We start from the raw sequence: 21,332 nt of genomic DNA, 5'->3' as shown, positions 1-21,332 counted from the left end.
GTTCAGCCTGCCTGGCCACGATTCCTCCGTTTCAGTTGTTTCTATTCATTTCACTACATAGATCACCATTCAGTTATAGTAAAGATTTGGTTGGTTAGTCACTGGGATAATTCATCTCTGTGGTTTTATTGGTCAGTCCTTTGACTACCCACCAGAACTGGATTGATTTGTACGCAGAATATTTTGGCTAATGTATGTAAGACTGCAAAGGAAGTACCTTTAATTGATTTATTTTACTCCATCGTGTAACAAGCACCCTGCCTTTTTATGGGAAATTAGATATTAAGCATAGGATCATGTGTTGTTTTTCCTTATCATGTGTTGATCCACTATGTGCGCTTCACACTTCTACTGTAATCCAAATGTATGTTAAAAAGGTTGTAAAGATGAGCTGGGATATACATGCACTAATGCCCACTCCATCTTAATTTGGCACTGTCGTGCCTATACCTTACAATGTGATTCTCACCTGTACTGATAGTGTATCTTGTAGCTTAATAGATCTTCCACAGACCAAAGATTTTTCCCCTTTCCCCCTCTACCTCCATCTGAATTTGTTGCAAATAACCTATTTAATGGGTTCCCTTTCTTGGTTACAGGAAGATTGTCTACTGAAGCTTTGATCCCTAAGGTCATGGTTTAGGAAAGGTACTTTGTCTACGTAAAGCCATTGCTACTTTTTCCCCGTCAATGATTTCTCTCCCACTCTCTTACTTTCTCCACGTTCATTGGATTTTATGCTGAAAATCTTTGAGAAGAATGACTGTTTTCTGGCAAATGGAAACAGTCTCCCTAGTTCTTAACGAATATTGTCCAAAGCTTCTCTTCACATTTAGGTTCCTTTAAGTCTAACCAAGGATGTTACCTTCCTAAATCCTCAGAAAAGCCTGCTTGTATTGATCACCTTGTTTTAAAAGGTGAGAGAGGTTGATCCACTTTTTATCAACTGAAAACCAACCTTTCTAATTTGGGGCTTTGTTTTAAAAAGCTAAAAGGGAATTAATCACAGTTTAAAAAAACAAAACAGCTTCCCCATGGCGTTCCCCTGGGAACATGAGTGGATGTTATTGCTCTTCATTAGGGTATCATTGCAGTGAACATTAAAAGGTGGTTTGAACTGGCTTTGAGTATGTAATTATGGAGCAGCTGCAGCAGAGCCCGTCCCACTGATGCTTCAGCCTGGCAGCTGTCTACGAAAGGCCAAATTACCACAACTCCTCCACTAATATGAGATTACTCATCCTCCTGGGGACTGGGGTCACTTTTTTTTTTTTTTAATGACTGGCATGGGTTTAATTACTGAAGACAGAAGTCTGTACCATGCCGATTGGTAAAATTGCCTGCAGCTATCAGTTAAGATGGGAGCATTTCATGATCTATTTGTTGCTGTATTAACTTTGTACTTTAGCCCTCACTAAATAGCTAGAGTGAGTGCCCTAAAACACCGTTATCTTTTTTCTATCAGCTGGGACTAGGCAACTGGACGCTTGCATTCAAATAAGCTTTTGCTTTTTTTTTTTTTTTTTCCTCCTATTTATAGAGATGGTTGATAAGTAAATCATTGCAGAAATGCTTTTAAATCTGCAGCTCCTAAAATACAGCAGGGTGATAAAGTGGTGTCACCAGCCATATATTCCCCAGGAGAATCTCTTTTTTGTCAAATACGTGAGAAACCGTTGTTTGATGTATGGACTAGACCATTGTTGATGTCCCTAAGATAAGAGCAAGCAGCTGTCACTTTTTAGCAAGAAACTACCACACGGTCTTCTGACACTTCTGCTTCTTTTACAGTAGAATTAACATGAATTTCAATATAAAAGTGTTGTCAGCAGTATCCTCCCTCCCATTTTTTTAACTGTATATTAAAGCCAAAGTTTGACTTGCCCAGCTGACCTCCAAGCGAAGCTTTTGAAACATGCTTATGATGGGAATTAGGAAACCGGGGAGGGGGGAAATGACACAATTGACAGTCTGAGGGACTTTCCCTAGGATGTGTTATCTCTTTATTTCTGGTGCTGAGTATTATTTGAGCAAGTTGGGGGAGATCTATTTTGGTGTGAGAATCAAATCTTATGTAGTTGCAATGTGTTAAGTGGTTAATCATTGTAAGGATAGGCTCTTTTTGTTCCATTAGAAGGGCCTTGTCCACTGGTGATGTACAAATTTTGATTCCATTTCTTGGTTTTGGAGCGGAAGATTTCCAAACCATTTCCCCCCTTTAAAAAACAGAAAAAGGCTCTTTATTGAGTTGCAAACATTTTCCTATTTGCAACCCAGACTTTTGAGAGCAGGTATTAAAAACAGGTAAATCAGGCTAGTGATGATATTTTTATTGTTTTCTTCATGGTACCCGGCTTAAACGATGAACGTGGTTGATAAAAACTAGTCTCTTTGTTCTTTCATTCTCGCAAATAGCTAATGGTAGTTGGGGTACAGGTAACCATTTGTCACTTTAAAATGATTTTTAAGCAGTCAGTGACCTCTGAAATAACTCGGCTGGCAAGTGAGCTATGTTTCTCTCATTGAGAAACACGGCTCACTTAACCAGACACAAGCAGGGCAGGCCGCATAAGCCAGTCTTGTCTCATTCCATCAGCAGGATGGGAGAGGCGGGTAAAGGGTAGCTCCATTTTTATTTTGCCTTTTCTGTCTCTAGACCCTGACCCCAAAAGCAGAGGTGGGGAGAGGGGACTTGAGGAGGAGATGTTGCCTTGTTGAGGTCCTTGCTGGTGGGTCCCCAAGTGTAAAGCTTTCCTTGTGTCAGGGGTATAGGTTGTAGCTTTCTGTGGCTGCTTAAACAGCTGATACAGGATTGAATTTCTTCATTGTAGTCATCTGGATCTGCCCCTGGAGTGAACCATTCAAATGAATGTGATACATGTTGGTGTTTAAACCTTAACTGTCAGTAGCAACTAACTTAATTTTAAGGCCTTTAAATATGAATGAATCAAAATGATCTGACTTTGCCAGTGGTATAGGGTTTTCCTTGATCAATAGACTTGCGGGATGGGGGCTGAGGCTGAAGTACTGTAGCTACAAGTGGCAAAGTGATTGAGATCCACATGTTAGAAGCTGGTGACCCTACCCCAGCAATCGGTGTTATAAACTTCAGTTCTTCACATATGATGTTTTACACTAAGTTTAACTAATGTCACCAGTGAGCTGAAACCTCTTGAGACTGTTGTTCACCTTAGTTTTACCGTAACCTTCCAAACTGCTCTATAAACCCTGTCCACAGTCATTATGGTCTTCACATACAAGGCTGTTTTCATTGACCCGCTCGGTCACTTTGGCAGGCAGCTCAGCCAATTTCTCTTTCCATACACTGTCACTGCCCTAGTAAATGAGAAAACCGCGGTGATTGCATGTTTTGGAAATCGTTAGTTTGGCTTCTTCGCATGCTATAAATCATTTGGGAGGGCTGACAGGGTGTGACAGGTAGTCAAGTCCACACCTCAACCAAATAATACTGAAACACCTTTTGGCATAGGCTTTAAATCTTGTTTTTTAACAGAATTGTAAAGCTGTGTATAAAAAGACGAGAAGTGGTGGTGAAAGGTTTTTCTTTCCAGCTTTCCCCTTAAAGCTGTCTCAATATAGCAGCACAAATAGAGCTACAGACATGCAAGAGAAGCTATTGGAGTAGGCAGCTCCCAAAGGGAGAGGTGCACAAAACTTCCTCCCCTTCCCTCATCTCTCACTCCCTGCAAAGTTACAGCAGCCTTGAAGTACACTCAGTAGCAAAACTGGTTTAGCAAAGGGGAGCAGCAGAAAGGCAGCTACTTCGTTCCCATTCTTTGTTTCTGGTTGCTGTTGAAGCTCTGAGGATCCCTCTCCCTTTTGGAGTTTACTAAGGTAGAACTTACTGTAAACCCCACACACACCTCTCGATACAAGATGACGTGATATCCCAAGTTTTTGGGGACTTTAAGCTCTCTCTTTCTATGTGACCTTAATGTGTGTGTTCCTTCTTTTCCCTTTGAAGCTTTGAAGTGGAATGCCATGGCCAGTTCCTCCGACAGTGAAGATGACAGTTTCATGGCTGTGGACCCAGAAGAAGCAGTGGTGGAAGGGACAATGGAGCAAGATGACGAGCCGCACGCCGAGCTGGAGGTCGAGGAGACGAGGCATAACAGATCGATGTTGGAGTTGCCAGAAGAGGTTTTGGAATATATCTTGTCCTTCCTCTCACCATATCAGGAGCACAAAACCGCTGCCCTTGTCTGCAAACAGTGGTATCGACTTATCAAAGGTACAAACAGCAGCAGTAAGCATCTGTCCCTGTTTGTTATGGGCACCTCTAATATTCCTGTCCAATTTTTTTGTTTCATACTAAACACTCGGCTCTCACTGCTTCCCCGTCCCCCCCATTAGTAACCTGGATCTACAGAGTCTTGCTGTGCTTGCAGAATTAGAACTAGAAGAACAAGAACAACCAGAGCTGTAAGTTTACCTTGCTCTGCACAGACGATTAGCGGCTTTGATTTGAAGTTTCTTACCTGCTATAAAAACACGAGGTGTTGTATGTACCGAGTGATCTGACACAGAGCTGCCAGACTTCATGTGATGTACTTGGAAGCGTGAAAGGGCTAATCAAAACATGCAGGATTAATATGCCATCTGATTACTACTTTTTAGTGCTCTCCTAGACCTTGGTAACGTGCACAGCTGCGCCCTCCCATTCAGATCCAGTCTGCTCCATTCCCCATAGCCCCTCACAACCAAGGCCCCCGTTAGTTTGTTTTTTACTCGTTAATTTTTCCTGTTTGTCAGGATACATCTGCTTTGAAACCTTATGATTCAGTTTGTTTCCTTTGTGGCCTCTTGGGGTTCAGCTGCTCAGGGAACTAAACCTTCACTTTGGGAACTTCCTGCCACATCCCAGAATATGAAACGCTTTGCTTTTGGTAAAAAATCCAGGGAAAGATCTAGTGTCTCCACTTTGATTTCTGCCCATAGCACAGATCACCGGTATGGAGAAACAATTGAGTATATTGAAGTACCTTCTACTTTTACTGAAGATGCACAGCTGAAACAACCCTTAAACACCAGGTTCTAATATGAAGCATATTGCATTTCTCTAATAAACCACAACTGCCTGTGTGCTGCAAGTAGATGATGGTGAACTAAAGCTAGGATCTTTGTTCTTTTGCTAGACAATATTGCATTTTTTTGCTAATGCTAAGATTCCATTAAGCTAAATCTTATCCTGTGCCAGGCGTGAGCATCTTGACTTGGCACAGCATGTTTTGTGGATGTTGGGGGGAACAGATGTTCCTGGATCATTGAACATCTGCTGAGCTGCTTTGTGGCAGCCAGGCAGCTAGAAAGCTTCGGCAGACCCTACTTTTACTACTGGAGGCAGAGTCTGGGCTCCCACAGTACAAGCCATAATGCCATACACAGAGCAGCAGCTCTGGCCCTGGCCCTGATCTACAAGGGAATCATCATAATCCCAGGCAAAGAAGCTAGATTTGCTCTTTAGTAATTTTAGAAATGAACAGATTTTTAATTAAGACATACTCTGATAGGAATATTAACTGCAGATTTATTTCAGAGTGTTGCCCAGTAGTTGTAGACAGGCTCTTACAACTTCATTGTAGCATTATAGCTCCTCAAAGGTCCGCTAAGTAAAAGAGCAGATGCTCGTCTGATAGAAGCAGTAGTCATGCACAGATGTTAATGTTCATGGTGATTAGGACACAATAGCCTTATCTGGCATCACAGAGCGCTAAAATGTTTATACTAAGGTACACGATTGTTTACCTCTTATAAGTCCCAAAGGTGTGCTAAGCTTACATAGACCCAATGTACGGGCATCCTCAGCATCTAGCTCCTACCCTGTCACTTTGGTATTTGTGACTCCAGCTGGCAGACTGAGCTGCATTGCATTGTTCTTGAAGGGAGGGTATTGGCTGGCCACTGGCTACACTTGGGTTTTGTCATTACCCGTACACCTTTCCCCAGCTTATATTCACCATGTTTCTTTTTGGCTGTAGTCCAGGTCTTTGGAACATTTAAGTTAAGATCTCCCAAGTTTTCAGTCTCCAGCTATACAGCTTTCTAACATATTTCCCTTTATAATTGTGCTTTTACCTTGGTCAGGCTGTTCTGGAGTGCGGTAGCCAACTGCCTTTCAGAGCTGATAGTCCACTTTACCTGGCTTTGGTCAGTAGAGTGTAATTGGTGTTTACAACTTTTGCGTGATTAGATTTCACAAAGTTTTATTCCATCGTCAAGCTGCTGAAGTTGTCTGGTAATTGAGGCTAAATGTAGAGGTACAGTGCAGATGTTTTGTTAAATGGCTACTGAGTTTTGATTTTTTTTTTTTTTACTAGTCTTTGTCCTCTGCTGTCTTGACTCCTCTGTAGGTTTTTATTGGAAAATTTATAATCCATGTGTCCAAATGCAAGGACTTCTTCTCTAATCACTAACCTGTTGCTTAAGCCTTCCATGCTTCTTCTCTCTTATTAGTCTTAGATCTGTTGAATTGGTATTCATCTAGGGAGATTTTTTTCAGACCTCTAAGGCTCACTATACCAACTATCATAAAAGAACCAAATCCATCGGGTAAGACTTCCAGAGAGAACAGCACATCCTACTTTATATCCATTACATGGAATATGGATTTGGACCGCTTAATGATCAAGGAGAGTAATGTGAGTCAGATAGTGACCTTTATGATTTAGAGAGGGGTATTTACCTATGTTAGGCTGAGGTCAGGCAGAAGGCAAGGTATAGGTGCATCTAATAGATAACTGAATGAGACCAATTGATTCGGTTAGTCTTTAAAGTAGAGCTCTACCTTGCCTTCTGCCTTTATGATTTGACTATATTTTGGTTTGTTTGCTTTCTTCAAAATTGCCCTGATCATCAGGGAATAGTTCTTCCTCCTGGGTTTCATAGCAATCGGTGTATGCCCAGAAACATGCTAAGTATTGTTGTCTCCTTTGTCTAGGTGTGGCCCATCAGTGTTATCATGGCTTTATCAAGGCAGTCCAAGAAGGAAATATTCAGTGGGAGAGTCGTACGTATCCCTATCCTGGAACCCCGATAACACAGCGCTTCTCGCACAGTAAGTATCTGCTTAAAATAGGAATATTCATCCCGCCTGTCCAGTAATTCAGTGCATTTTTCTTTCCAGAGGCAGCTCTCCGGTTTCCCATGAGAATTTATAATGAGGTGTTTGTGCCACAACCCAAGATGTAGCAGTAGCTGTAACTGCAGAGAAGCTTTAGATCTGCTAGCGTAATATGTTGTACTGATGCCAGCACAGACGTCCAGTACAAGAGTCTGGATTCACAATAAGCCATTTTCCATTATTGACTTTCTACTGCTAAGTTATTAGGAAGAAATGTTAACACAGTTAGCAGGGGATTTTCAGCAGTGCTTGAGCAAATGTCAGCAAGCCTTGTGTTCCTGAATTACTGAGAGCTCCTGGAAATGCTAGCCTTAAATTTTCCTCCTATGAATATTCTGGGTCTCTCTTAGTCTTAGTGGCTGCACTGGCAGAAATGTCACTCTAATGACTTGGGTGCAGTGACTTTGGTGTGGTTTATGGATTGGCAGCTGGTTATGCACTTGCTAGCTTCTGCAGGAGATCTGTATACCCTTCTTCAACCGTATTAGGAGGAGGCTAAACTGGAATGCAGATTTTGCTATGGGTATGACTTGTTTGTAAAATACAGTGACTCATCTAATAACATTGCTTAGGTTATGAATGATTTTTTTCCCCCCTACCCTTTACTTCCAAATTTATAGGGAAGAAATGTTCATATTAGGGCAAGGAGTACAAGTGCAATAATCTGTATTGCTGTCAGATCTAGACATTCCAGCTCTGTTGCACTAGTTAATGTACAAATATATAACAAACATTTTGTTTCTCTCTGTCTCTTGTCCTGACCCTTGAGGCAGACAGCTTTTCAAAGGAACAGAGATTCATTTTGTAAAGGTAAATAAGCACGAAGTGCATGGTAGGATTCCAAAAGCAAGCTGTCATAAAACTTTCATATTCCAAGTCATAACTTATTAAGTGATGCACAGAATATGTAACCTCTTGCCAAAAGGAGTATAGGAGACACTGCAGGAAATTGTGGTGGACTCTTTGTGCTCTTCAAAGGTTTCATTGTCCTACTTAAAAAAACACAAAAAAGCCACAGCTTATAGCTCAGTTTGAAGTACCAGTGCCAGTAAACTGTCTGAAGATGACTTGCAGATTTCCTGTGTATTTTCCTCAATTCTCTGGTAACATTTACTTGATTGTATTCAGTATGTGGGTGAAGGTAAATGATATTTAATTTACTGGCATTAACTTTTCAGATTAAACAAACTTCCAAAAATCAAGTGTAACTCCCTATGAAAGCCAAAATTTGAAAACATTATGATGTCAAACGTGCTCTGAAAAAGCCCACAACTTCTGTTAAAGCAGGAGAGAGATGGCTGGCTAAAGATTGTATGTCTGCTGGAACTCCCACCTGGGATCGTGGGTCTTTGAAGAGGGTGCAGTATGTTATACTCTTGGAGAAAAATGGTTTTTAAACAACAGCAACAAAAAAGCTCCCATTAGATAAGTGACAAAATCAGGAGCTCTCCTTTTTTGTGTTTAATTTTTTAACTTTAAATTTAAAAAGCATAAAAATAACATGGGAACTTCTGGGTCACATAGTGCATATTGCTACAGTCAAGAGAATTTGTTTTCTAGAGGTTTCCTGGTTACTAGCGACTCAAGTCAAAAGATTTGTAAACATTTCTAGTATGTTCTGGTTGCCTAGACTTTTGACTTTTCATTTCCTATCTTTTTATTCAGAATCCCTTATCTACTTAATCCTTGCAAATTCCCTCCTGTGTGTTTAGCATGGTGCTTGGGCCACCGTTTGGAAACGTACATATCTCATTTTTGAAAGTGCCAGTCATCTTCAGCTTCCACAGAGGTTGGCATTTTACTGGGATATGTCAAATCAGGTCAAGTACTACAGCTGATGAAATGTGGATTTGGGCACCTAAATTCAAGCCAGCCTTGTTTGAAAACGTTGGCCTCTTTGCCTAGAAGCATGTGTAAGGTGCTGGGAGTCTACAGGGCTCCTGGCAGAGTTTGCGTAGGAGTAATTTGACTTGTTGTACGAGGTATCTGTACTTTCAGTTCAGGTGAATACCTCCTCTGCTTGTGTGGAGTGGAAAACCTGGTTTCTTCAGTAGATACCCATCTTTGGCATGCATTCTTAAGAGCTTTTAGCACACTTGCGGATACTCTCAAGAAGTAGTATAAGCTTCCAGACGAACCTCTTGCCTTTCTAAACTGGGCTGTAGTGGACTTCTCCAAGTACTCTATTTTCTGTCAATGGGACTGGCTAAGCACTCTTAACCCGTTAACATTGTTTCAGTGCAGCTTCATTTATGGCAGCAAGGACTCTTTAACTGTTCCTGCATATACCTTTCAGTATAGCCTATTGAAAACAGAATTCAGTCTAAAAAGGTCATGATATTAATAGGAGGGAAGTGGCAAATAGGAGTTCCAGAGGGAGGTAAGTACAGGATCCTGTTGTTAAAAGGAAAAGGACTCGGTGAGCTCGAGCGGTGGGGTCTTGGGCTCCTGAAGAGGCCAGGTGACCAAGGTCTGTTTCTCTGAGGGCTGTGCTTAGGAGAGATGATCAGACCCAGCATTTGATGTTTCTTAGTCATTGCTTCCAATTAGCAAAAGGTTGCAGCTCATTAGCAAGGTCATTAGCAATGTGCCAGTTGCCAGGTAAGCAGAGCAGCAAACGGGAGTTTTGAGAGGAGATCAGAGGAGAGAATGTAGTTCTTTCAGTCTCTACTTGGCTCCATGTCAGTAGCAGATATGGACAATGGGGAAACCACTGCTTTGACCTGCCTCAGATCTGCTGTGCTTTCCTTTTTTTCCAGAAGACAGGTGAGATTTCAGGTGTGCGAACTGCATGCTGATGAGTGCTACGATAATACAAATAAGTAGTGCGATGCATGTTCTGGAAGCTCAAGTTTCAGCATTTTTTGGATGCTACGTAGAACTTCCTGGGGTATGAAAAAGGTGTGAGACCACAAAGAAAATCATCTGTTAAAAGAGAACTGGAGAGAGTAGAAATCCAAGAAGTGCACTGGCAATTTGACTGTAACAGGGAAAGAACCAGGAGGCTTTCAGTTTGGATAAGTATCGAGTTATTATCAGACTGAGCTGTTGAGGGATTTGTCCCAGGAGGAATGGAACGGAAAGCTATAGAGACAAGCCTCATGGACATCTTTGCAGCCTGAAACAAGCAACTACCAGGTGAGGTTCTTAAATCCTCCCCATGAAAGAAAGCAAACAGCTATTGCTGACATGTTGCTATTAATGAGTACACAGAATTCAGCAAAGGACACAAGGACAATAGGAAAAAGTGTGAAAATTAAATGTAATATTGGATAGAGTTCTGAAATAGCCTGGGGAGTATCCACTGGTGGTGATCCACACTGGAACCAATGCCCCAAAATAACATGGAAGCACAAGGATTTTTTTTAAACTTAAAAGGAAGCTGAAGAGGAGGAAAATCCTTTCCTGTCTCATGAGCAAAGGAGGGCAGAGAATAGTGCAGGTGAGCTGTTACTTGTGGGCTGTAGGCTTTAATTTTGTGGAAATTATATTCAAACCAGCAGCAGAGGGTTCTGCGTGAATGGGGCATGCTGCGTCTCACAAATATGGGTGCTGATTTGTCCTGGTTGGACCGGTGGGAGCAGCTAGGAGGATCATTAAAATAGCCATACAAGGAATGGGTGCTGAAGAAGCAAATGCAATTTAAACTGCGTATTGTGAACAAAACGAACCAATAGCACAAAGAGAGTAAAACTACTGGATCAAACGAGAACAGGATGAGTTACTCTTCCAGGGCTTGCCTGCTGTGTAAACAGAAAAGTTGTGGTGTTTTGAAGGACTTCAGTTTGAGGAAGATCTGTTGGAAGTCTAATGCATCCAGCAGCGAAGTATTAGTTTCCAAGGATTTTAAATGAATTCCTAAGGGTGTGAATACACAGACATTTGGAGCTGTTTCCAAAGGGGGAATGTTTCAAATGGACAGCAGCTGTTAATTTCTAATTGTAGCTAAACTGTGCATCCATACATGCAAACCTTTTTGGCAGGCATGTCATAAATTAGCCCCACACTCGCCCCCCAGTGCTACTCCCATCCCCTTCCCCTGACCAGTTGGCTTTCAGCCCTTTAATTTTATGAATCTGAAACCTGAAAGAGCAGTGACTCATTGCGTTAAACACCAGCAAATGATGCAATCTCATAGTTGCCTCCAACAGCCAAGAAAAACAGCAAAGGAATGTAAAATGCTGTCCCATTGAAAGATCAATAATCCTGGTGCATTTAGTTCTGCAGTAATTTCGTTTAAATGCCATTTTTTCCCCTCAGTAGTTGGAGCGTGTTATCAGGGCATTGCTAATTAAAATGACTCATCATTGGAGAGTCTGGATAGCCACCAACTGTCCAGGAGAGATGTTGGTACCCAGAAGGGGCAAGAGGAGATAAACTGAGAAATGTTGCTGATGCCTTTGCTGTAGTTCATAGTATTTCCCTCAGTTCCAGGGGGGAATAGCCTTCATTTTTGTCTAGTGCCACGTGCCAGGTTTTTAAACACCTTATTGCTGTATTTCACTTCAGCACTTAAAGGATGGGTGAAAACAGATATTTTTACTGGTTTTACTGAAGTACTTTTGGATCTTTCACTAAGGAAACCAATATATATGTATAAACACCTGACATTTGTTCATCAGTTAGAAACGATAAGGAAAATTCATGGGAAAAGCACCCTCATTTTGGAGAGTGGTGTGGAAAAAGAAGTTGGATGTAAATAGACCACTGACTTAACTGGTTCCTCTCCTGCTAAGATGAGAAGGCAGCCTTTCTTTATACTTCTGACTTGACCTACTAAAGCAACTGCTATAGTAGCTGAAATGGCTAAACTGGACTTTGCTCGGCCTCCTTAAAGTTTAAATAGTCTTAAGTCGTGCACTTTAATTGCTACCCAGTTACCAAATGAGTGTACCTATTGGATCCAGTCTTCCCTCTTCTGTTAGTTTACTGCTTTTTGCATTGCTTCTTTCATGCTCCTACGTGAGAGTCCGATGCAACGCGTAGCAGTAGCAGACAAAATGTAGGGGTTAGAAAAGTTTGCTTTGCAGTCGCTATTGATCTCAGTATTCCCGAGTTATTGTAAAAATACAGATTAACAGATTATTAACACTCCCTGTTACAAAAAAATACCACTGTCACTACCTACGAGAAGCTGTGGATGTTAGGAGCCCAAGTTCCTTTGACTTTTAATAGGAAAATCTTCCTTGTGGTCTTAAATTCTCATTCCTGCCCCATACAAACCTCTAAGCAAAACTACTTCTATAATGACCTCACCTTCCTTCTTGCTTCAGGGCTTAATACTCTCCCTTTTTAAAGATGTAGAACTGGAATTTCAGCAGTACTGTCTTTTTATGTAAAAAATAAAAATTGAGCTGCCTTTATGGACTAGAAGCTTTAAATGGTTTACTGAAGAGAAGCACGAAAGTTTAAATTATTTTGGTCTAGGATTAAAATACATGCTGTACAGACGTCATGGTGCCTGTCTGGCTGGCTTGTTTTTTCAATCCAAATAGAGGAGAAGAATGCTGCCACCCCCCCGCTCAAAAATAATAAATTGGCCACCCTGCTTTGCATGAGTTGGCTGGGGCTTGAGGTAAGAGGGCTCCAACAACTCTTAACCTACCTCAATTAGCAAATGATTGGTTGGCAGTTTGGCTGGCAATCCATCAGGCAGTCTAATGGGAAACACAAACCCATTATGACTCTGTTGATGGTGCATAAAGTGAAGCTAAACTTGTCCACACGTCTGATTTTTAAACTCCACCAGAGCTATAAGAGGGTAGGAGTTAGTCTAGTACCCTGGCCTTTGCCTGTAGAAATTCGGCTTTCACTATTGTCATATGGAGACCCAGCGTATAATATTTGGCCTTAGTCTTAGTTGGCTGTTTTACCTGCATCACGAAAACCCGCTTCCAGCTCTGATATATAAAAAAAAAAAAAAAAAAAGTGCTACAGCAGCAAGGTGAACTGGCCTGACTTTGAAGCAGGCAGAAGCATCATCCTGAAATCCATCTGTGTCCCTATAAGTATATCCTGATAATAGAACTGCTATCAGCAATTCAGGTTTGTGTTCCCATGTAGTAATTTTACTTTGGGGACAGGGGAAGGGGTGGGTAGTTCAGATTAACCTCTTTGGTAACATAGAAATGGCTCGTTTGACTCGAGTAGGACAAACAGAAGAAACCGTAGGATTACCCAGGGGTCCCCTAACGCAGTATGTGCGCCAGTCGGTGTTTGTGCATGCCAAACGATTGTACTCTTGCATCAGATGTTCACTTGGACCATTGCCCTTGCATGTTTTCGGTCTGCAAATCCCCAATTCCTGCTGTGTGGTCAGCTAATCTGCTCTGCTTTTTAAAGTGAATGCCAAGGGCAGTAGAGCTATTGGCCTTTTTGTGGGCCTTCAATAGAGGAAGCAGGTGATCTGCATGAGAAGTCACAGGTCAGACAATGGGGCACTTCTCAAAGGATGAGAGGGACTTCATTGCTTCCCCTGCTGAGTGGAGTTATTGTGTCTAAGTGGTTGAATGTACTGTTTTATTGCACCTAATTCATTCAGGCATAGTGGTTTTCCTTGGTAGGATGAATATGACTGGCATGTCTCTGGGTGGGCTGTGTTAAAAAGAGTCATTCTTGCTACAAACACATCTCTGGGATGAAGAGTTATGGAAGGGGCATTTGATCAGTAAAACCCAGAGGCATCCTTATCCTTTGCTGGTGCAGAATAAAGTGAGTTGAGTTCAGAATAAATCCTGTGACCAGTGACCTTCCATAATGATCTGCCCTAAAAACACTTCTGGCACAAGAGCTAGATGATCTGTCCATCCTCCCTCTTTATTCCCATTTCTACTTTCCCTCACTGCTGTTTCTAAAAAAATGCTGCTCTAATTGAGACACATTTATTCAGGGAAGTCCTGTGGCCCATATTATTCAGGGGGTCAGCCTCAGTGATCACAAGTCCCTTCTGACTGTAGAGTCTCCAAATCTGGTTTGATTCCTGTTACCTCCACCCAGATATTCATTCACTTTAGCTTGTGATTTTGCAAACTGCACTGTGTCCTTAGGACACACATGCCTTGAGTTTTACGTCAATCGAAAATAGATCTTGGGGTTTGCCAAACCTGCCAAGACTGAGTCCTGTTGTAAAACGTGCAGCACCAGGAGACCTTGCATTTCCTCCTTTCATTCCAGCCTTTATGTGACTTCCTGGTGGGAACGCTGTCCTCCCCTGTCCTGTTGGTCTCACAGCATTGCTTCGCTTGTCTGGCAGGTTATTTATGACGGAGCTTGATCTTGAACCTCCAGCTCTGGGGCTGAGGTTGTTTGCATAATTAGAGCTACCCCTCACCTCCATGGTAGATCACCAGCCATATGCTGCTCTACACTATAGGATGGCTGCTGAACTTTGACATTCTCTTTTGCTTTTCTCTGTTCAATATATCACCTGCCATTGCAAGGACAATGATCCAGGCTTCTTCCAAACCCCAGCTGATATCTTTTAGCTTTCCCAGAGCTTAGAACACTGCAGTTTTGCTTTACATGCATCTTTTTTGTGGGTATGATTTACAGCGTGCTTTTTTTCTCTTAGCTTTTATTTTCCCTTGGAGATTCCCTGAGCATGTACTAAAATAAAGATGCGCTTCTGCAACCTCCCCTTCCTTCCTTCTACCTCAGAGGGACATAGCTCAGGTTTATGTGCTTAGTATTAGACACTGCAGTTTTGATCAGTGCTGTATCCAGTGTGTATGCAATTGGAGTAAATGGTGGGAAGCATACGTACTGGATGCACGTTCAATCAGTGCATCTCAGTTGTCTCTTAAGGGCTAATCCGTGGTGCTGTCTCTCTGAGAAAGTACTAGTGGTGCCTCCTAAAGTGGCTCTCAAACCTATACTGACATTTCAGGTCATCTTTCTGGGTGGATGTGTCAGCAGAGAACTAAGCCAAAGACAGGAGGTTGAGGATGCACGCGCAGGAGATAAATACCGTTTGCAGACTTTTTGAAACGTGCTATTGCAGACCTCCGAGTCCTCCTGCAATATTAAGAGCACACAGATGCAATAACTAGTCCAGGGAGGCCCATTTCTACAACAAAAATCAACAGCCAGAAATAAACTTCCTCCCCTTCCAAATCATAATGTGTTTTTTGCCAAGAGGACGGAGAAAATTCCATATTCCTTCACGTTTAAGATGCACCCAGTTTTTCCAATACTCGGTTCAAGGAAAAATACAAAATGTCACGTAAGATGCATTACCAAGGATACATCCTCTGTGATTTTACTTTTTCTTTTAACTTTAAAATGGAGGCCTTTTTTAGAAGAAATACTAGACTTTAAAAAGTGTGCCTTATATTTTAAAGAATATGGTAGATTAATCTGCAACAAGCCCTGAAGGTTTGGATTTTGTTGTGGTTTCATGTCAAGGGTAGGACTGAATTTCAGATGGAGGGCTCGCTTGTGAAACATGCCTGTTACTACCCTTCCCTTTCAAGCCATCAGACTGACATCTTAACGACAGTTGTACTGAAATTGCACGTGGAGAGATGCCACTGCACTAGGGAGAACATGAACCATGTATGTCCTTTTATAAGACATAAGCCAACACCTTATGCTTCATTTGGAAACTACTAGGCAGCCATTGTAAATCACAGAGCATTGATATAATGGGTTGTCCTCTTGAAATGCTATTTTACACTAGAGCATAATTAAGCAGTCCTTCAAGGCTTGAGGCATAGCCCCGTCTAGAGTTCAGTGGATTAGACGAATGTTAAGGGGGGAGAGGGGGGCTTGAATATCTATAGAAAGGTCTGTTGTCAAAATAGGAGAATCCTCCCCTGCACAGCTTGACAGCTGGCTGGCAGCTGTTACCTGATCTTTTGCAATAGCAAAGGATCTGAAATGACACCCCCCTCCCCGGATTGTAAAGTCAGGTTACAGACAGCAGGTGCATAGTCTCTATCAAAGCTCAGCTAACCCGTCCCGTTGCCTTCGTCACCTGGCCTTACTCTGTCTTGGCTAGAGGACCGTACGCTATTAGCTGTCATTCGGATCCCAACCTCTGCCTGGGTTAGACGAAGTGTGGAAAATGTCCTTGCTACGCTGCAGTTATTGGGTAACTCTAGAAAGAGGAACAATAGCACTATACCAATGATTCTCAGCCTCGTTGGACTCAAGGCACCCCTTGTTAGATTTTGAAAAGTGCCAGCTCTTAGTTTTTTGACAATGGAAAAATAATAGAGCAACTTTTCTGTTGCAAAGAACTCGGAGCCCAACAGGTCAGGCTCGTAAGGCACTTCAGGGTGCCACCGCACCATGGTTGAGAATTGCTGCATTGTACTAAAAGAAATTATAACTAGGAGGAAACGTAGGATTCAGGGAGGGAAGAAAGTACTGCTAGTATCCTGTTCTGTCCGGATAGGGTAGAGGTTTGAAAATCTTCAGACTCTAAGAGGGTCGAATCAAAAAAAAATAGTGCTTTTAAGACCAGATGTAAGCTACTTAATTTCTGTCTGCTCTACATGTTTTTGTGTTAATTGTCAAAGGTATGGATCCCATGGTGATGGTACAGTGGGATAAAAAGAATAGAGGAGCATGAGCACCAAAGATCCTTTGTCTTTGTGTAAGAATCTAAGTTTTCTTCAATGCTCTTGAGAGTTTCCCATTTACCCCCTTGTTGTGTTTGTAGTTTACTGCATATCCGTTAACATAACATTTCACATTCACATATAAAGTTTTCTCTTAATCCCTACTGTTAGCATTGCAAATTTGGGGTTAGGTGGTGTTAAATATAGCTGTATTTGGAAGTCTTTCTCTGCACTTACCTAAGTCTGCCTCTCCTAAAATATGTGGGGTGAATATTTAACATAAGATATGAGCTACTTTAATGAGCTGGTTTCTTTGACTTAATAAAATAGCTAGAATAAGATAAGACAAGATAAGAAGGCACGAAATTCATCGCTACCAGTCTTGGAAACTAAGGACATGGGCTCCTGGCCTTTTCCCCGGGACAGGTGTGTACCTTAGTAACATTTGGCAGCTACAGAAACAACATGGAGAGGCTTAGAAAAAGTAAGCCTGTTCAGTACGTTAGTCACAGCTAATCTAATTAACTGTGAGCTTTGGAGATGACAGCTTTCTCTGCACTTTTAGGAACAGGTCCAGTTAACTGGATAATCACCTTAGATTGAGCTTGCTCAGGTTATGCCAGTTGAGGTAACACTACCCTAGTCAGCCTTTATTAAAAAGACTATAATGCGTTTTTTGCTGCAGTTGCTGCCCCTCATATGAAGCTCCATTTTATATTTGGGAGTGTGGAAGTTGATTGTAATGGTGTTTTTCTGCTCTCCTCTTCTAGGTGCATGCTACTATGACGCTAATCAGTCAATGTACGTGTTTGGTGGCTGCACGCAAAGCAGTTGCAACGCTGCGTTCAACGACCTCTGGAGACTTGACCTAAACAGCAAAGAGTGGATCCGGCCTCTGGCATCAGGTGAGAGGTGACAGATGATGTTTGAGATCTTTTCTAACCCTCATGCCAATTTCTTGTAATAAACTACCAACCTATACGGAAGCATAGCTTCTCCTCGGGACCCTGCTGACTTGATCCTGAGCTTTCCCTAACCTATTATGCTATGCTGTACCTTTGTGTAAGGACCCCCCATACAGTGTACTGTACTGTACTGTGGGAAAAGGTGGTTTTTTTGTGTTTGCAGCAAACTGTTCAATGCCATCTGTGCTACGTTGAGCCCTGCAAGCCAAAGCTGACAGAAGGTATTGTCCTAGGAGGACTGAGATCTTTGCATTGCTTTGGTTGTCAGTGTAGGTATTTTTGCACTGCTTTGGTTGGAAGGCAGGGCTGTCAGTATAGGTATTTTTGAGCAGTGGATAAGACATGTCTCTGCTGGTTACCCACAGCAACCAGGGAGCATGGGAAACAGGTACGTTCCTGTAGTCCACGCATTTCTGAGCTAGAGCAGTAAAGGGCTAGAATTTATTTCCCACAGGGGTTTTAAACATATATAAAGTATCCATGTATGAAGAGGGTTCGTGTTTTCCACATAACCCAGAATTCAGAGAGATGAGGTTTGGCAAGTGTGTGCCATTAGAGAAGTCAGGGAGGCTCTTTATAAATGAAAACCCCCCAAAATAGCATCTGTTTTCCTCCTTATAATGAAATGGGACAAATGCAGAGAGCTACCCACTAGAGTGCTGGTTACATTAGCTAGGAGGTTGCCTGCTGCAGGCTAAGCCGGTAACATGCACCTTGGCTCTCTTGCTTTCCGTGCTCTGTCCCCTGCAAGTCCCCTGTGCACTGCTCTCTTCTCCCCCCCTCTACCTTGGGAGTTCCCCGAAACTCCCTCTGTCCACTGTGTTTGCGGGGTTTGTGTCCCCAGTTCTTTCCCCAGGCCTAAACCTGTGCCCATGCATCTAAACCTCTACCCTAGATCAGGGTGTCCACTCTTCCCCATGTCGTCAGCTGTGTGCAGGCCCCACTTTTCCCATTCCTCCTCGGCTTCAGATCTGGATTCTCTGTTCTCCTCCTACTATTGCACTGTGCCTTTTCCTTTCCACACTGTTGTGTGCACTTCTCTTTCTCTGCAAGATGTATCATTCATATGTCATTGTAGTGGCATGCTGGTGAGATGAGGCTATTGTGATGCTGGAAGGGGTCCCAATTTTCCCCCATATTAGTAAGGTCCTACCCATTGATATTGTGAACAATGTTCAGATTAATGTGGGGATCTGCAAGACATGACATTCCAAATTTAGCATGTTAAACCTAAATAGAGAAATGTCATCCAGCTGGGTGTACACCTGACAAATTTAGCTAATGATATTTTTTCTTTTTTCCTCCCCCATCTATAAATCAGAGACTTCATTGCTAGACTAAAACTAATCAGGTGGTCAGTGTTTGGACTCAAGCTTGAAGTGTAAGTTTTGACCCATCCAAAACTCAACTTTATTTTAAGTTATTGCACTGTAATAGCAATAACTTGGGGAATACCTTGGGTCTGATCAAGCTACAGTTTAACTTCCTCCCTCCCTCTGCAGTTTTTCATTCTTCTCTGCATTTGTGGGAAAGGTATAACCAGTGGTGACTACTACTTCATTTGGGTTAAAGTGTGTGTGTGTGAGGTTCCCATAATGTTAATGAAGGTAGATACCAGCACCCAGATCAGTCGGCACCCTTTATTAGTCATACATATAGTAAAATTCCCACCAATTTATTAACAAATAGTGTTCTTAAAAAAGCACGTATTGTGGGAATAAGTGTCAGAGTTAAGTCCCATGGGAAGATCCCCTGAGGAAATATTTCTGTATGCTGTCACGAGCACATGCACCAAGATCAGATCATAACTGCAGCTTCACTCTGGTTCAGAACAGAGCATACTTGTTCATCTGTCTTCAGAGGAGATGACTCACCCATGTGAATGCCTGTGGTGGTTTCTTGCACATAGCTGCCTTTTGGTGCCCTTGCCCCCCTGTATTCTCCACTCCCTGGGAAAAGTGGTGTTTGGTGAGGGCAAATGCAGAAGCTGAAAAGAACAGGGCCATTAAAGGGCTGGTATATTTGAACAAATCAAAGGAAACTGCTTATAAAGCATATGAGGAATTTACTGCTGTTTGAGGTAGAACCAAATCACACAATGAGATTTTTAAAGGATAACTAAAGCTATGATTAACATGCACCTGGGCAGGGAAATGGAATTGGTGCAAGCTGCTCGCTTATGGAAACCATAAAAACATTGCACAGTTAATTCTAGCTGTATTAGAGTCTGCGGCTTAGTCTAGTATTGTGCATGGACCTTTGCAGGAAGCCACATACGGCTATATCCAGACCAGATGCAACAGAAGCTTTGATCTGATCTGTTAAAGTCATGTCCTTATTGAGGATGGGCCTCTTTGATAATTTGCCTCAAGTCAAATGCAGTGCTGCACATTTGGTAGCTAAACTCACAATGGAGCTGCTGTCAAAGGTAGTTTAAAGTGCGCTGTATAACCATACGTGGACATCCAGCTGCTGGGAGGACACAGATTTAGTGATCACAGAAATCTTTCTCCCTCCACATTTGGAGCAGAGATGGAGATCTACCTTGATCTCCTTCCAAATGCTCATCAGTTTTGCTTTTTTCCAGACCCCATCTTATTTCTGCCTCTCATACATTGGTTGTGTTTTGGAGAGTGGGGAGCACTTGGATATGGTTCTGCAGCAAGCTGGAATAGGTTGACTGAGGGCTAGGCTGACTTGCCTTGGAATCCACCCAGTTGCAAGGATTTTAAAGTGAGCCCAGACGGGTCTTCATGCCAGTCGCATGCCTTCTGACAAAATCCTGGAAATGGACTAAAGTGAGTCCAGGTGAAGGCCGTGCTTCATTTAGGTGGTATGCCTGCCACCCTCACTTGGTTTTTCTCACATGCAGGCATTAGATTAAATAGCATTAAGAGTTGGATGAACTGTCTTGAAGCTGAGATTGAGTTTAAGCCGGCAATAAATATTTAGCCTTCGCAGACATAGCTGGCCAATGCTCGCTTTCTCTGAAAAAGAGGGAGGTGGAATAACTGAGTAGGGTTGAAAGGAAAGGCCTGTTGAGTTTTCAGAATACATTCTGCTCATTGCTAAAACAATGTCATTTGACTGTTTCTTCTCCTATTACCAGGGTAGTAAACACTAGGAGAGCTAAAGAGGTTACCATCTCTTGCTGTGCTTTTCACCAGCCGATTTTGGAGCTATCCCTACAAAGAAACCAAATGCCATTATCCCCACTTTACAGAGAAACTGAAGCACAGATAGGTGAAGCATCTTGCTTAGGGTCATCCAGCAGATCAGTGGCACAGCCAGGAACATAACTCAAGGTCTCCTGAGTCCCGGCCCCATGCTCTCCCCATGGGACCATGCAGCTGCCCTTGTTGCATATTCTGCCATAGAGAACAGGAACCTTCTCTTCCCCTGCACTCTTCTGGATGGTGCACTGTGTCAGGGTGAATGCCCTGGTTTCTTATCGGGCTGGTTTGCTTTGAAGCGGGGAGCATTGGAATATGGGTAGTGTTATCTAGCTGGTGCGGTAAAAAGAGCAGGAAGGAGAGGGATGTGCTTGTTGCCATCGGTGTTTGCCCTTGAGTTATAAAGTGAGTCAGCCCTGATCGTAACCGACTTTCCTGACGATTTATTGGATTTTGTAAGATGAGTGGTTTGTTGTTTTTTTTTTCTTTT

General features: G+C 42.4%; 1 protein-coding gene across 2 annotated transcripts in view; it reads left to right on the top strand.

The window, feature by feature from the left end:
* FBXO42 (F-box protein 42) overlaps window positions 1–21,332 on the top strand; it is a 73,534-nt gene that overhangs the window by 21,837 nt on the left and 30,365 nt on the right. The window contains exons 1-4 of one of the 2 annotated variants that reach the window (XM_059716796.1): window positions 3,757–3,855; window positions 3,986–4,252; window positions 6,959–7,075; window positions 17,475–17,609. In XM_059716796.1, coding sequence (XP_059572779.1) covers window positions 4,003–4,252; window positions 6,959–7,075; window positions 17,475–17,609 — 502 coding nt within the window. In that variant the 5' untranslated portion in view covers window positions 3,757–3,855; window positions 3,986–4,002. Of the gene's footprint in view, window positions 1–3,756; window positions 3,856–3,985; window positions 4,253–6,958; window positions 7,076–17,474; window positions 17,610–21,332 lie in introns of those variants that run through there. The other variant, XM_006273033.4, reaches the window with a different exon arrangement.

The sequence above is a fragment of the Alligator mississippiensis genome, chromosome 13 (genome assembly GCF_030867095.1).
Source record: "Alligator mississippiensis isolate rAllMis1 chromosome 13, rAllMis1, whole genome shotgun sequence".
NCBI classification, from domain to species: Eukaryota; Metazoa; Chordata; order Crocodylia; family Alligatoridae; genus Alligator; species Alligator mississippiensis.
Note: the sequence above shows the minus strand (reverse complement) of the source record. Positions and strands in the feature narration are given on the sequence as shown.